The sequence below is a fragment of the Oncorhynchus kisutch genome, linkage group LG16 (genome assembly GCF_002021735.2).
Source record: "Oncorhynchus kisutch isolate 150728-3 linkage group LG16, Okis_V2, whole genome shotgun sequence".
Lineage (NCBI taxonomy): Eukaryota > Metazoa > Chordata > Actinopteri > Salmoniformes > Salmonidae > Oncorhynchus > Oncorhynchus kisutch.
In genome coordinates this window covers 8,794,220-8,811,719 of record NC_034189.2, presented here as the reverse complement: position 1 = coordinate 8,811,719, position 17,500 = coordinate 8,794,220, and the positions used below count along the sequence as shown (strand labels likewise).

At 47.9% G+C, this 17,500-nt stretch overlaps 1 protein-coding gene across 1 annotated transcript in view; it reads right to left on the bottom strand.

The window, feature by feature from the left end:
- Positions 1-17,500, bottom strand: part of LOC109886387 (1-phosphatidylinositol 4,5-bisphosphate phosphodiesterase beta-3) — a gene marked incomplete in the record, with an annotated part of 118,388 nt that overhangs the window by 8,358 nt on the left and 92,530 nt on the right. The window contains 3 exon segments of the mRNA XM_031793069.1: positions 953-1,088; positions 1,380-1,474; positions 3,601-3,775. Coding sequence (XP_031648929.1) covers positions 953-1,088; positions 1,380-1,474; positions 3,601-3,775 — 406 coding nt within the window.

The following is a 17,500-nucleotide window of genomic DNA, read 5'->3' as shown; positions in this document are numbered from 1 at the left end:
ACGGTAACTAGTATGTATATCACACAGCAGGTAACATGACTGGTATGTATATCACACAGCACGGTAACATGACTAGTATGTATATCACACAGCACGGTAACATGACTAGTATGTATATCACACAGCACGGTAACTGGTATGTATATCACACAGCACGGTAACTAGTATGTATATCACATAGCACGGTAACTAGTATGTATATCACACAGCACGGTAACTAGTATGTATATCACACAGCACGGTAACTAGTATGTATATCACACAGCACGGTAACTAGTATGTATATCACACAGCACGGTAACTAGTATGTATATCACACAGCACGGTAACTAGTATGTATATCACACAGCACGGTAACTAGTATGTATATCACACAGCACGGTAACTAGTATGTATATCACACAGCACGGTAACTAGTATGTATATCACACAGCACGGTAACTAGTATGTATATCACACAGCACGGTAACTAGTATGTATATCACACAGCACGGTAACTAGTATGTATATCACACAGCACGGTAACTAGTATGTATATCACACAGCACGGTAACTAGTATGTATATCACACAGCATGGTAACTAGTATGTATATCACACAGCACGGTAACTAGTATGTATATCACACAGCACGGTAACTAGTATGTATATCACACAGCACGGTAACTAGTATGTATATCACACAGCACGGTAAGGGGAAAGGGGAAATAATTGTGAGGGGAAATAATGTCTGAAGAGACGGCATTGAATTGAAGTGGCTGGTGGAACGGAGACCTAGGTGGGCGGAGACCTAGGTGTGCGGAGACCTAGGTGGGCGGAGACCTAGCAGAAAGTGCTCATCGTAATAGCTGGACTGGAATCAATGGAACGGTATCCGTCTGATGGGGTTGATACCTATCCGTCCATCGTAACGCCTCCTCCCACCAGCCTCCTCTGTAACAACGTAGCCTTACCTGGACCAGGTGAGCTGGTGAGGTCAACGATGTCATCGATGGGGGCGGGGACGGGATGGAGGGGGGAGGAGATCTTCACAAGAGGGGCGTCACCTTCCAAATCCGGCCCTCCCTCCTTTGGCTGCTCAAAAACACTCTACACACACACACACACACACACACACGGTTAACCAGGGCAACATAACCTAAGCATTATAATGGATGGTGGTCTAGCCTTATTCCTAGACTGCTTACTTGATAAGGAAACCAAACCTGTACTTTTGGAAATCTGGGTGACCTCTTTAAACTTGTAACTTAGGTAGCGGGGGCTGGTGTTCATAGTTCATAGTAATGGTTGTGAATGGACAGATTTCATCAGTCTCCTCCTCTTACTGCTGGCCTTCATGAAAGCAGCTAGCTGTCAGTGTGTGAGCGTCTGTGTCCTCACCTCACTGTTGTCCTCCATTAGAGACGCCAGCTGTCTGTCTCTCTGGACCAGGAGACTGTAATGTTTCATGGGGTTTGTCAATGCTTCTGCATACTCTGTAACACACATTTCATATGGTTGGTCAATGCTTCTGCATACTCTGTAACACACATTTCATATGGTTGGTCAATGCTTCTGCATACTCTATAATACACATTTCATATGGTTGGTCAATGCTTCTGCATACTCTGTAACACACATTTCATATGGTTGGTCAATGCTTCTGCATACTCTATAATACACATTTCATATGGTTGGTCAATGCTTCTGCATACTCTATAATACACATTTCATATGGTTGGTCAATGCTTCTGCATACTCTGTAACACACATTTCATATGGTTGGTCAATGCTTCTGCATACTCTATAATACACATTTCATATGGTTGGTCAATGCTTCTGCATACTCTATAATACACATTTCATATGGTTGGTCAATGCTTCTGCATACTCTATAATACACATTTCATATGGTTGGTCAATGCTTCTGCATACTCTGTAACACACATTTCATATGGTTGGTCAATGCTTCTGCATACTCTGTAACACACAAGGAGCAATGTGCCTGGTACACACACACACATTTGTAGTTGCATTTAAGTGCAGGAAATTACGTCATCAAAGTAATTTCCTTAGTAGGTGATGTCAGAGTTCAGCTAACGTGAACGAGTTCTCCCAGTAAAAATGTAGTATTTTCCATAACTGGGGCGTATTCATTACATTTTCCAACGGAAACCGCTAACTGATCACCGTTTCATGACATTTTCCAACGGAAACCGCTAACTGATCACCGTTTCATTACCAACCCGAATGACAACGGAGGGACCAACCTGAACTTTTCCAACAGAAACTCTTTCCGTTCCAAAATGTTCCGTAACAGAAAATATTTTTTTGCAACCAAATCGTCGTAATGAATACATCCTTGGTGTTAATCCAAGGGGATTATGGGTAGCGTGGTCCCAGGGGATTATGGGTAGCGTGGTCCCAGAGGATTATGGGTAGTGTAGTCCCAGGGGATTATGGGTAGTGTGGTCCCTGGGGATTATGGGTAGTGTGGTCCCCGGGGATTATGGGTAGTGCCGTCCCAGGAGGTTATGGGTAGTGCGGTCCCAGGAGGTTATGGGTAGTGCGGTCCCAGGAGGTCATGGGTAGTGCGGTCCCAGGAGGTCATGGGTAGTGCGGTCCCAGGAGGTCATGGGTAGTGCGGTCCCGGGAGGTCATGGGTAGTGCGGTCCCAGGAGGTCATGGGTAGTGCGGTCCCAGGAGGTCATGGGTAGTGCGGTCCCAGGAGGTCATGGGTAGTGCGGTCCCAGGAGGTCATGGGTAGTGCGGTCCCAGGAGGTCATGGGTAGTGCGGTCCCAGGAGGTTATGGGTAGTGCGATCGCAGGAGGTTATGGGTAGTGCGGTCCCAGGAGGTTATGGGTAGTGCGGTCCCAGGAGGTTATGGATAGTGCGGTCTCAGGAGGTTATGGATAGTGTGGTCCCAGGAGGTTATGGGTAGAGTGGGTACTGTGGGTATTTTAGTCCTAAAGGGTTATGGGTAGTTTAGTATTAAAAGGTTATGGGTTAGGTCAGTCCTAAAGGGTTATGGGTAGTTTAGTCCTAGAGGTTATGGGTAGTTTAGTCCTAAAGGGTTATGGGTAGTTTAGTCCTAGAGGTTATGGGTAGTTTAGTCCTAAAGGGTTATGGGTAGTTTAGTCCTAGAGGGTTATGGGTAGGTTAGTCCTAAAGGGTTATGGGTAGGTTAGTCCTAGAGGGTTATGGGTAGTTTAGTCCTAAAGGGTTATGGGTAGTTTAGTCCTAGAGGGTTATGGGTAGTTTAGTCCTAAAGGGTTATGGGTAGTTTAGTCCTAGAGGGTTATGGGTAGGTTAGTCCTAGAGGGTTATGGGTAGTTTGGTCCTAGAGGGTTATGGGTAGTTTAGTCCTAGAGGGTTATGGGTAGTTTAGTCCTAGGGGGTTATGGGTAGTTTAGTCCTAGAGGGTTATGGGTAGTTTAGTCCTAGAGGGTTATGGGTAGGTTAGTCCTAAAGGGTTATGGGTAGTTTAGTCCTAGAGGGTTATGGGTAGTTTAGTCCTAGAGGGTTATGGGTAGGTTAGTCCTAAAGGGTTATGGGTAGTTTAGTCCTAGAGGGTTATGGGTAGTTTAGTCCTAGAGGGTTATGGGTAGTGTATTTTCTTACCCTGGTGTTCATTAGGGACGTAGTCTTGAGCCTCGGTGTAGACCAGGAGGGAGGGCAGCATCAGAGGTTGATTCATCTCGTTCTTCAGGCTGATGTAGTGGTAACCTACACACACACACACACACACACACACACACACACACACGTTCAAAGATCCCAAGAAAACAACAGATGTCATAGTATAGGTGATTCACCATTAGGATAATAGATTGAGGAGGACCGAGCACGCCCACTTTCTCATCAACGGGGGTGTAGTGGAGCAGGTTGAGAGCTTCAAGTTCCTCGGTGTCCACATCGCCAACAAACTAACATGGTCCCAAACACACCAAGACAGTTGTGAAGAGGGCACGACAAAACCTATTCCCCCTCAGGGGACTGAAAAGATTTGGCATGGGTCCTCAGATCCTCAAAATGTTATACAGCTGCACCATCGAGAGCATCCTGACGGGTTGCATCACCACCTGGTATGGCAACTGCTCGGCCTCCGACCGCAAGGCACTACAGAGGGTAGTGCGTATGGCCCAGTACATCACCGGGGCCAAGCTTCCTGTCATTCAGGACCTCTATACCAGGCGGCGTCAGAGGAAGGCCCTAAATATCGCCAAAGACTCCAGCCACCAAAGTCATTGACTGTTCTCTCTGCTACAGCACGGCAATCGGTACCGGAGCGCCAAGTCTAGGTCCATGAGACTTCTAAACAGCTTCTATCCCCAAGCCATAAGACTGAACATCTAATCAAATGGCTACCCAGACTATTTGCATTGCCCCCCCCACCCCCCTTCTACGCTGCTGCTACTCTCTGTTATTATCTATGCATAGTCACTTTAATAACTCTACCTACATGTACATAATTACCTCGACACCGGTGCCCCCACACATTGACTCTGTACCGGTACCACCTGTATATAGCTCCCACATTGACTCTGTACCGGGTCCCCCTGTATATAGCCCCCACATTGACTCTGTACCGGTACACCCTGTATATAGCCCCCACATTGACTCTGTACCGGTACCCCCTGTCTATAGCCCCCACATTGACTCTGTACCGGTTCCCCCTGTATATAGCCTCCACATTGACTCTGTACCGGTACCCCCTGTATATAGCTCCCACATTGACTCTGTACCAGTACCCCCTGTATATAGCCTCCATATTGACTCTGTACCAGTACCCCCTGTATATAGCCTCCACATTGACTCTGTACCAGTACCCCCTGTATATAGCTTCCACATTGACTCTGTACCAGTACCCCCTGTATATAGCTTCCACATTGACTCTGTACCAGTACCCCCTGTATATAGCCTCCACATTGACTCTGTACCGGTACCCCCTGTATATAGTCTCCACATTGACTCTGTACCGGTACCCCCTGTATATAGCCTCCACATTGACTCTGTACCGTAATACCCTGTATATAGCCTCCACATTGACTCTGTACTGGTACCACCTGTATATAGTCTCCGCATTGACTCTGTACCAGTACCCCCTGTATATAGCCTCCACATTGACTCTGTACCGTAATACCCTGTATATAGCCTCCACATTGACTCTGTACCGGTACCCCCCGTCTATAGCCCCCACATTGACTCTGTACCAGTACCCCCTGTATATAGTCTCCACATTGACTCTGTACCAGTACCCCCTGTATATAGCCTCCACATTGACTCTGTACCAGTACCCCCTGTATATAGCTCCCACATTGACTCTGTACCGGTACCCCCTGTATATAGCTCCCACATTGACTCTGTACCAGTACCCCCTGTATATAGCCTCCATATTGACTCTGTACCAGTACCCCCTGTATATAGCCTCCACATTGACTCTGTACCAGTACCCCCTGTATATAGCTTCCACATTGACTCTGTACCAGTACCCCCTGTATATAGCTTCCACATTGACTCTGTACCAGTACCCCCTGTATATAGCCTCCACATTGACTCTGTACCGGTACCCCCTGTATATAGTCTCCACATTGACTCTGTACCGGTACCCCCTGTATATAGCCTCCACATTGACTCTGTACCGTAATACCCTGTATATAGCCTCCACATTGACTCTGTACTGGTACCACCTGTATATAGTCTCCGCATTGACTCTGTACCAGTACCCCCTGTATATAGCCTCCACATTGACTCTGTACCGTAATACCCTGTATATAGTCTCCACATTGACTCTGTACCGGTACCCCCTGTATATAGCCTCCACATTGACTCTGTACCGGTACCCCCTGTATATAGTCTCCACATTGACTCTGTACCGGTACCCCCTGTATATAGCCTCCACATTGACTCTGTACCGTAATACCCTGTATATAGCCTCCACATTGACTCTGTACTGGTACCACCTGTATATAGTCTCCGCATTGACTCTGTACCAGTACCCCCTGTATATAGCCTCCACATTGACTCTGTACCGTAATACCCTGTATATAGTCTCCACATTGACTCTGTACCGGTACCCCCTGTATATAGCCTCCACATTGACTCTGTACCGTAATACCCTGTATATAGCCTGCACGTTGACTCTGTACCAGTACCCCCTGTATATAGCTCCCACATTGACTCTGTACCGGTACCCCCTGTATATAGCTCCCACATTGACTCTGTACCAGTACCCCCTGTATATAGCCTCCATATTGACTCTGAACCGTAATACCCTGTATATAGCCTCCACATTGACTCTGTACCGGTACCCCCTGTATATAGCCTCCACATTGACTCTGTACCAGTACCCCCGGTACCCCCTGTATATAGCCTCCACATTGACTCTGTACCGTAATACCCTGTATATAGACTCCACATTGACTCTGTACCGGTACCCCCTGTATATAGCCTCCACATTGACTCTGTACTGGTACCCCCTGTATATAGCCTCCACATTGACTCTGTACTGGTACCACCTGTATATAGTCTCTGCATTGACTCTGTACCAGTACCCCCTGTATATAGCCTCCACATTGACTCTGTACCGTAATACCCTGTATATAGTCTCCACATTGACTCCGTACCGGTACCCCCTGTATATAGCCTCCACATTGACTCTGTACCGTAATACCCCGTATATAGTCTCCACATTGACTCTGTACCGGTACCCCCTGTATATAGCCTCCACATTGACTCTGTACCCTAATACCCTGTATATAGCCTCCACATTGATTCTGTACCGTAATACCCTGTACCAGTACCCCTGTATATAGCCTCCACATTGACTCTGTACCGTAATACCCTGTATATAGCCTCCACATTGACTCTGTACCGGTACCCCCTGTATAGAGCCTCCACATTGACTCTGTACCGGTACCCCCTGTATATAGCCTCCACATTGACTCTGTACCGGTACCCCTGTATATAGCCTCCACATTGACTCTGTACCGGTACCCCTGTATATAGCCTCCACATTGACTCTGTACCAGTACCCCTGTATATAGCCTCCACATTGACTCAGTACCGGTACTCCTGTATATAGCCTCCACATTGACTCTGTACCGGTACCCCCTGTATATAGCCTCCACATTGACTCTGTACCGGTACCCCCTGTATACAGCCTCCACATTGACTCTGTACCGGTACCCCCCTGTATATAGCCTCCACATTGACTCTGTACCGGTACCCCTGTATATAGCCTCCACATTGACTCTGTACTGGTACCACCTGTATATAGTCTCCGCATTGACTCTGTACCAGTACCCCCTGTATATAGCCTCCACATTGACTCTGTACCGTAATACCCTGTATATAGTCTCCACATTGACTCCGTACCGGTACCCCCTGTATATAGCCTCCACATTGACTCTGTACCGAAATACCCTGTATATAGTCTCCACATTGACTCTGTAACGTAATACCCTGTATATAGTCTCCACATTGACTCTGTACCGGTACCCCCTGTATATAGACTCCACATTGACTCTGTACCGGTACCCCTGTATATAGCCTCCACATTGACTCTGTACCGGTACCCCCTGTATATAGCCTCCACATTGACTCTGTACCGTAATACCCTGTATATAGCCTCCACATTGACTCTGTACCGGTACCCCCTGTATATAGCCTCCACATTGACTCTGTACCAGTACCCCCTGTATATAGCCTCCACATTGACTCTGTACCGTAATACCCTGTATATAGACTCCACATTGACTCTGTACCGGTACCCCCTGTATATAGCCTCCACATTGACTCTGTACTGGTACCCCCTGTATATAGCCTCCACATTGACTCTGTACTGGTACCACCTGTATATAGTCTCCGCATTGACTCTGTACCAGTACCCCCTGTATATAGCCTCCACATTGACTCTGTACCGTAATACCCTGTATATAGTCTCCACATTGACTCCGTACCGGTACCCCCTGTATATAGCCTCCACATTGACTCTGTACCGTAATACCCTGTATATAGTCTCCACATTGACTCTGTACCGGTACCCCCTGTATATAGCCTCCACATTGACTCTGTACCCTAATACCCTGTATATAGCCTCCACATTGACTCTGTACCGTAATACCCTGTATATAGCCTCCACATTGACTCTGTACCGGTACCCCCTGTATAAAGCCTCCACATTGACTCTGTACCGGTACCCCTGTATATAGCCTCCACATTGACTCTGTACCGGTACCCCCTGTATATAGCCTCCACATTGACTCTGTACCGTAATACCCTGTATATAGCCTCCACATTAACTCTGTACCGGTACCCCCTGTATATAGCCTCCACATTGACTCTGTACCAGTACCCCCTGTATATAGCCTCCACATTGACTCTGTACCGGTACCCCCTGTATATAGTCTCCACATTGACTCTGTACCGGTACCCCCTGTATATAGCCTCCACATTGACTCTGTACCGTAATACCCTGTATATAGCCTCCACATTGACTCTGTACTGGTACCACCTGTATATAGTCTCCGCATTGACTCTGTACCAGTACCCCCTGTATATAGCCTCCACATTGACTCTGTACCGTAATACCCTGTATATAGTCTCCACATTGACTCTGTACCGGTACCCCCTGTATATAGCCTCCACATTGACTCTGTACCGTAATACCCTGTATATAGCCTGCACGTTGACTCTGTACCAGTACCCCCTGTATATAGCTCCCACATTGACTCTGTACCGGTACCCCCTGTATATAGCTCCCACATTGACTCTGTACCAGTACCCCCTGTATATAGCCTCCATATTGACTCTGAACCGTAATACCCTGTATATAGCCTCCACATTGACTCTGTACCGGTACCCCCTGTATATAGCCTCCACATTGACTCTGTACCAGTACCCCCGGTACCCCCCTGTATATAGCCTCCACATTGACTCTGTACCGTAATACCCTGTATATAGACTCCACATTGACTCTGTACCGGTACCCCCCTGTATATAGCCTCCACATTGACTCTGTACTGGTACCCCCTGTATATAGCCTCCACATTGACTCTGTACTGGTACCACCTGTATATAGTCTCTGCATTGACTCTGTACCAGTACCCCCTGTATATAGCCTCCACATTGACTCTGTACCGTAATACCCTGTATATAGTCTCCACATTGACTCCGTACCGGTACCCCCTGTATATAGCCTCCACATTGACTCTGTACCGTAATACCCTGTATATAGTCTCCACATTGACTCTGTACCGGTACCCCCTGTATATAGCCTCCACATTGACTCTGTACCCTAATACCCTGTATATAGCCTCCACATTGACTCTGTACCGTAATACCCTGTATATAGCCTCCACATTGGACTCTGTACCGGTACCCCCTGTATAAAGCCTCCACATTGACTCTGTACCGGTACCCCCTGATATAGCCTCCACATTGACTCTGTACCGGTACCCCTGTATATAGCCTCCACATGACTCTGTAACCGGTACCCCCCTGTATATAGCCTCCACATTGACTCTGTACCGTAATACCCTGTATATAGCCTCCATCACTGCCTCTGTACCGGTAGCCCCCTGTATATAGCCTCCACATTGACTCTGTACCAGTACCCCAGTATATAGCCTCACATTGAATCTGTACGGCGGTTACCCCCTGTATATAGGTCTCCACATTGCACTCTGTACCGGTTACCCCCTGTATATAGCCTCCACATTGACTCTGTACCGTAATACCCTGTATATAGCCTCCACATTGACTCTGTACCGGTACCACCTGTATATAGCCTCCACATTGACTCTGTACGGTACCCCCTGTATATAGCCTCCACATTGACTCTGTACCGTAATACCCTGTATATAGCCTCCACATTGACTCTGTACCGGTACCCCCTGTATATAGCCTCCACATTGACTCTGTACCGTACCCCTGTATATAGCCTCCACATTGACTCTGTACCGGTACCCCTGTATATAGCCTCCACATTGACTCTGTACCGGTACCCCTGTATATAGCCTCCACATTGACTCTGTACCGTAACCCCTGTATATAGCCTCCACATTGACTCTGTACCGGTACCCCCTGTATATAGCCTCCACATTGACTCTGTACCGTAACCCTGTATATAGCCTCCACATTGACTCTGTACCGGTACCCCCTGTATATAGCCTCCACATTGACTCTGTACCGTACCCCCTGTATATAGCCTCCACATTGACTCTGTACTGGTACCCTGTATATAGCCTCCACATTGACTCTGTACCAGTACCCCTGTATATAGCCTCCACATTGACTCTGTACCGTATACCCTGTATATAGCCTCCACATTGACTCTGTACCGGTACCCCCTGTATATAGCCTCCACATTGACTCTGTACCGTAATACCCTGTATATAGCCTCCACATTGACTCTGTACCGGTACCCCCTGTATATAGCCTCCACATTGACTCTGTACGTAACCCCTGTATATAGCCTCCACATTGACTCTGTACCGGTACCCCTGTATATAGCCTCCACATTGACTCTGTACCGGTACCCCTGTATATAGCCTCCACATTGACTCTGTACCGGTACCCCTGTATATAGCCTCCACATTGACTCTGTACCGGTACCCCTGTATATAGCCTCCACATTGACTCTGTACTGGTACCCCTGTATATAGCCTCCACATTGACTCTGTACCGGTACCACCTGTATATAGCTCACATTGACTCTGTACCGGTACCCCCTGTATATAGCCTCCACATTGACTCTGTACCGTAATACCCTGTATATAGCCTCCACATTGACTCTGTACCGGTACCCCCTGTATATAGCCTCCACATTGACTCTGTACCTAATACCCTGTATATAGCCTCCACATTGACTCTGTACCGTAATACCCTGTATATAGCCTCCACATTGACTCTGTACCGTAATACCCTGTATATAGCCTCCACATTGACTCTGTACCGGTACCCCCTGTATATAGCCTCCACATTGACTCTGTACCGGTACCCCCTGTATATAGCCTCCACATTGACTCTGTACCGGTACCCCTGTATATAGCCTCCACATTGACTCTGTACCGGTACCCCTGTATATAGCCTCCACATTGACTCTGTACCGGTACCCCTGTATATAGCCTCCACATTGACTCTGTACCGGTACCCCTGTATATAGCCTCCACATTGACTCTGTACCGGTACCCCCTGTATATAGCCTCCACATTGACTCTGTACCGGTACCCCCTGTATATAGCCTCCACATTGACTCTGTACCGGTACCCCCTGTATATAGCCTCCACATTGACTCTGTACGGTACCCTGTATATAGCCTCCACATTGACTCTGTACCGGTACCCCTGTATATAGCCTCCACATTGACTCTGTACCGGTACCCCCTGTATATAGCCTCCACATTGACTCTGTACCGGTAATACCCTGTATATAGCCTCCACATTGACTCTGTACCGGTACCCCCTGTATATAGCCTCCACATTGACTCTGTACCGTAACCCCTGTATATAGCCTCCACATTGACTCTGTACCGGTACCCCTGTATATAGCCTCCACATTGACTCTGTACCGGTACCCCCTGTATATAGCCTCCACATTGACTCTGTACCGTAACCCTGTATATAGCCTCCACATTGACTCTGTACCGGTACCCCTGTATATAGCCTCCACATTGACTCTGTACGGTACCCCTGTATATAGCCTCCACATTGACTCTGTACGGTACCACCTGTATATAGCCTCCACATTGACTCTGTACCGGTACCCCTGTATATAGCCTCCACATTGACTCTGTACCGTATACCCTGTATATAGCCTCCACATTGACTCTGTACCGGTACCCCCTGTATATAGCCTCCACATTGACTCTGTACCGTAATACCCTGTATATAGCCTCCACATTGACTCTGTACCGGTACCCCCTGTATATAGCCTCCACATTGACTCTGTACCCTAATACCCTGTATATAGCCTCCACATTGACTCTGTACCGTAAACCTGTATATAGCCTCCACATTGACTCTGTACCGTACTATACCCTGTATATAGCCTCCACATTGACTCTGTACGGTACCCTGTATATAGCCTCCACATTGACTCTGTACCGGTACCCCTGTATATAGCCTCCACATTGACTCTGTACCGGTACCCCTGTATATAGCCTCCACATTGACTCTGTACCGGTACCCCCTGTATATAGCCTCCACATTGACTCTGTACCGTACCCCTGTATATAGCCTCCACATTGACTCTGTACCGGTACCCCTGTATATAGCCTCCACATTGACTCTGTACCGGTACCCCCTGTATATAGCCTCCACATTGACTCTGTACGGTACCCCCTGTATATAGCCTCCACATTGACTCTGTACCGGTACCCCCTGTATATAGCCTCCACATGACTCTGTACCGGTACCCCTGTATATAGCCTCCACATTGACTCTGTACCGGTACCCCCTGTATATAGCCTCCACATTGACTCTGTACCGGTACCCCCTGTATATAGCCTCCACATTGACTCTGTACCGGTACCCCCTGTATATAGCCTCCAACATTGACTCTGTACAGTACCCCCCTGTATATAGCCTCCACATTGACTCTGTACCGTAATACCCTGTATATAGCCTCCACATTGACTCTGTACCGGTACCCCCTGTATATAGCCTCCACATTGACTCTGTACCGTAACCCCCTGTATATAGCCTCCACATTGACTCTGTACCGGTACCCCTGTATATAGCCTCCACATTGACTCTGTACCGTAATACCCTGTATATAGCCTCCACATTGACTCTGTACCGTAATACCCTGTATATAGCCTCCACATTGACTCTGTACCGGTACACCCTGTATATAGCCTCCACATTGACTCTGTACCGGTACCCCCTGTATATAGCCTCCACATTGACTCTGTACCGGTACCCCCTGTATATAGCCTCCACATTGACTCTGTACCGTAGTACCCTGTATATAGCCTCCACATTGACTCTGTACCGGTACCCCTGTATATAGCCTCCACATTGACTCTGTACCAGTACCCCTGTATATAGCCTCCACATTGACTCTGTACCGGTACTCCTGTATATAGCCTCCACATTGACTCTGTACCGGTACCCCCTGTATATAGCCTCCACATTGACTCTGTACCGGCACCCTCTGTGTATATAGCCTCCACATTGACTCTGTACCGGTACCCCCTGTATTTAGCCTCCACATTGACTCTGTACCGGCACCCTCTGTATATAGCCTCCACATTGACTCTGTACCGGTACCACCTGTATATAGCCTCCACATTGACTCTGTACCGTACCCCCTGTATATAGCCTCCACATTGACTCTGTACCGGTACCCTGTATATAGCCTCCACATTGACTCTGTACCGGTACCCCCTGTATATAGCCTCCACATTGACTCTGTACCGGTAATACCCTTGTATATAGCCTCCACATTGACTCTGTACCGGTACCCCCTGTATATAGCCTCCACATTGACTCTGTACCAGTACCCCCTGTATATAGCCTCCACATTGACTCTGTACAGTAACACCCTGTATATAGCCTCCACATTGACTCTGTACAGTACCCCTGTATATAGCCTCCACATTGACTCTGTACCGGTACCCCTGTATATAGCCTCCACATTGACTCTGTACGGTACCCCTGTATATAGCCTCCACATTGACTCTGTACCAGTACCCCCTGTATATAGCCTCCACATTGACTCTGTACCGTAATACCCTGTATATAGCCTCCACATTGACTCTGTACCGTACCCCCTGTATATAGCCTCCACATTGACTCTGTACCGTAATACCCTGTATATAGCCTCCACATTGACTCTGTACGGTACCCCTGTATATAGCCTCCACATTGACTCTGTACCTAATACCCTGTATATAGCCTCCACATTGACTCTGTACCGTACCCCCTGTATATAGCCTCCACATTGACTCTGTACCGTAATACCTGTATATAGCCTCCACATTGACTCTGTACCGGTACCCCCTGTATATAGCTCCACATTGACTCTGTACCGGTACCCCTGTATATAGCCTCCACATTGACTCTGTACCGGTACCCCTGTATATAGCCTCCACATTGACTCTGTACCGGTACCCCTGTATATAGCCTCCACATTGACTCTGTACCGGTACCCCTGTATATAGCCTCCACATTGACTCTGTACCGGTACCCCTGTATATAGCCTCCACATTGACTCTGTACCGGACCCCTGTATATAGCCTCCACATTGACTCTGTACCGGTACCCCTGTATATAGCCTCCACATTGACTCTGTACGGTACCCCCTGTATATAGCCTCCACATTGACTCTGTACCGGTACCCCTGTATATAGCCTCCACATTGACTCTGTACCGGTACCACCTGTATATAGCCTCCACATTGACTCTGTACCGTACCCCCTGTATATAGCCTCCACATTGACTCTGTACCGGTACCCCTGTATATAGCCTCCACATTGACTCTGTACCGGTACCCCCTGTATATAGCCTCCACATTGACTCTGTACCGTAATACCCTGTATATAGCCTCCACATTGACTCTGTACCGGTACCCCCTGTATATAGCCTCCACATTGACTCTGTACCGGTACCCCCTGTATAGCCTCCACATTGACTCTGTACCGTACCCCCTGTATATAGCCTCCACATTGACTCTGTACCGGTACCCCCTGTATATAGCCTCCACATTGACTCTGTACCGGTACCCCCTGTATATAGCCTCCACATTGACTCTGTACCGGTACCCCCTGTATATAGCCTCCACATTGACTCTGTACCGGTACCCCCTGTATATAGCCTCCACATTGACTCTGTACCGTACCCCCTGTATATAGCCTCCACATTGACTCTGTACCGGTACCCCCTGTATATAGCCTCCACATTGACTCTGTACCGTATACCCCTGTATATAGCCTCCACATTGACTCTGTACCGGTACCCCCCTGTATATAGCCTCCACATTGACTCTGTACCGTAACCCCCTGTATATAGCCTCCACATTGACTCTGTACCGTAATACCCCTGTATATAGCCTCCACATTGACTCTGTACCGGTACCCCCTGTATATAGCCTCCACATTGACTCTGTACCGGTACCCCCTGTATATAGCCTCCACATTGACTCTGTACGGTACCCCTGTATATAGCCTCCACATTGACTCTGTACCGGTACCCCTGTATATAGCCTCCACATTGACTCTGTACCGTAATACCCTGTATATAGCCTCCACATTGACTCTGTACCGGTACCCCCTGTATATAGCCTCCACATTGACTCTGTACCGGTACCCCTGTATATAGCCTCCACATTGACTCTGTACCGGTACCCCCTGTATATAGCCTCCACATTGACTCTGTACCGGTACCCCTGTATATAGCCTCCACATTGACTCTGTACCGTAATACCCTGTATATAGCCTCCACATTGACTCTGTACCGGTACCCTGTATATAGCCTCCACATTGACTCTGTACCGGTACCCCCCCCCTGTATATAGCCTCCACATTGACTCTGTACCGTAATACCCTGTATATAGCCTCCACATTGACTCTGTACCGGTACCCCTGTATATAGCCTCCACATTGACTCTGTACCGTACCCCTGTATATAGCCTCACATTGACTCTGTACCGGTACCCCCTGTATATAGCCTCCACATTGACTCTGTACCGGTACCCCCTGTATATAGCCTCCACATTGACTCTGTACCGTAATACCCTGTATATAGCCTCCACATTGACTCTGTACCGGTACCCCTGTATATAGCCTCCACATTGACTCTGTACCGTAATACCCTGTATATAGCCTCCAATTGACTCTGTACCGGTACCCCCTGTATATAGCCTCCACATTGACTCTGTACCGGTACCCCCTGTATATAGCCTCCACATTGACTCTGTACCGGTACCCCCTGTATATAGCCTCCACATTGACTCTGTACCGGTACCCCTGTATATAGCCTCCACATTGACTCTGTACCGTACCCCCTGTATATAGCCTCCACATTGACTCTGTACGGTACCCCCTGTATATAGCCTCCACATTGACTCTGTACCGTAATACCCTGTGTATAGCCTCCACATTGACTCTGTACCGGTACCCCCTGTATATAGCCTCCACATTGACTCTGTACCGTAATACCCTGTGTATATAGCTCCACATTGACTCTGTACGGTACCCCTGTATATAGCCTCCACATTGACTCTGTACCGGTACCCCCTGTATATAGCCTCCACATTGACTCTGTACCGGTTACACCCTGTATATAGCCTCCACATTGACTCTGTACCGGTACCCCCTGTATATAGCCTCCACATTGACTCTGTACCGGTACCCCCTGTATATAGCCTCCACATTGACTCTGTACGGTACCCCTGTATATAGTCTCCACATTGACTCTGTACCAGTACCCCTGTATATAGCCTCCACATTGACTCTGTACGTGTACCCCCTGTATATAGCCTCCACATTGACTCGTACCGGTACCCCCTGTATATAGCCTCCACATTGACTCTGTACCGTACCCCCTGATATAGCCTCCACATTGACTCGTACCGGTACCCCTGTATATAGCCCCACATTGACTCTGTACCTAATACCCCTGTATATAGCCTCCACATTGACTCTGTACCGTAATACCCTGTATATAGCCTCCACATTGACTCTGTACCGTAACCCTGTATATAGCCTCCACATTGACTCTGTACCGGTACCCCCTGTATATAGCCTCCACATTGACTCTGTACCGGTACCCCCTGTATATAGCCTCCACATTGACTCTGTACCGGTACCCCTGTATATAGCCTCCACATGACTCTTGTATTTTTCTGTACCGGTAACCCCTGTATATAGCCTCCACATTGACTCTGTACCAGTAACCCTGTATATAGCCTCCACATTGACTCTGTACCGGTACCCCTGTATATAGCCTCCACATTGACTCTGTACCGGTACCCCTGTATATAGCCTCCACATTGACTCTGTACCGTACCCCTGTATATAGCCTCCACATTGACTCTGTACCGGTACCCCCTGTATATAGCCTCCACATTGACTCTGTACCGGTACCCCCTGTATATAGCTCCACATTGACTCTGTACCGGTACCCCTGTATATAGCCTCCACATTGACTCTGTACCAGTACCCCCTGTATATAGCCTCCACATTGACTCTGTACGTAATACCCTGTATATAGCTCCACATTGACTCTGTACCGGTACCCCCTGTATATAGCCTCCACATTGACTCTGTACCGAATACCCCTGTATATAGCCTCACATTGACTCTGTACCGTAATACCCTGTATATAGCCTCCACATGACTCTGTACCCGTTACCCCTGTATATAGCCTCCACATTGACTCTCTGTACCGGTACCCCCTGTATATAGCCTCCACATTGACTCTGTACCGGTACCCCTGTATATAGCCTCCACATTGACTCTGTAACGTAATAACCCTGTATATAGACTCCACATTGACTCTGTACCGGTACCCCCTGT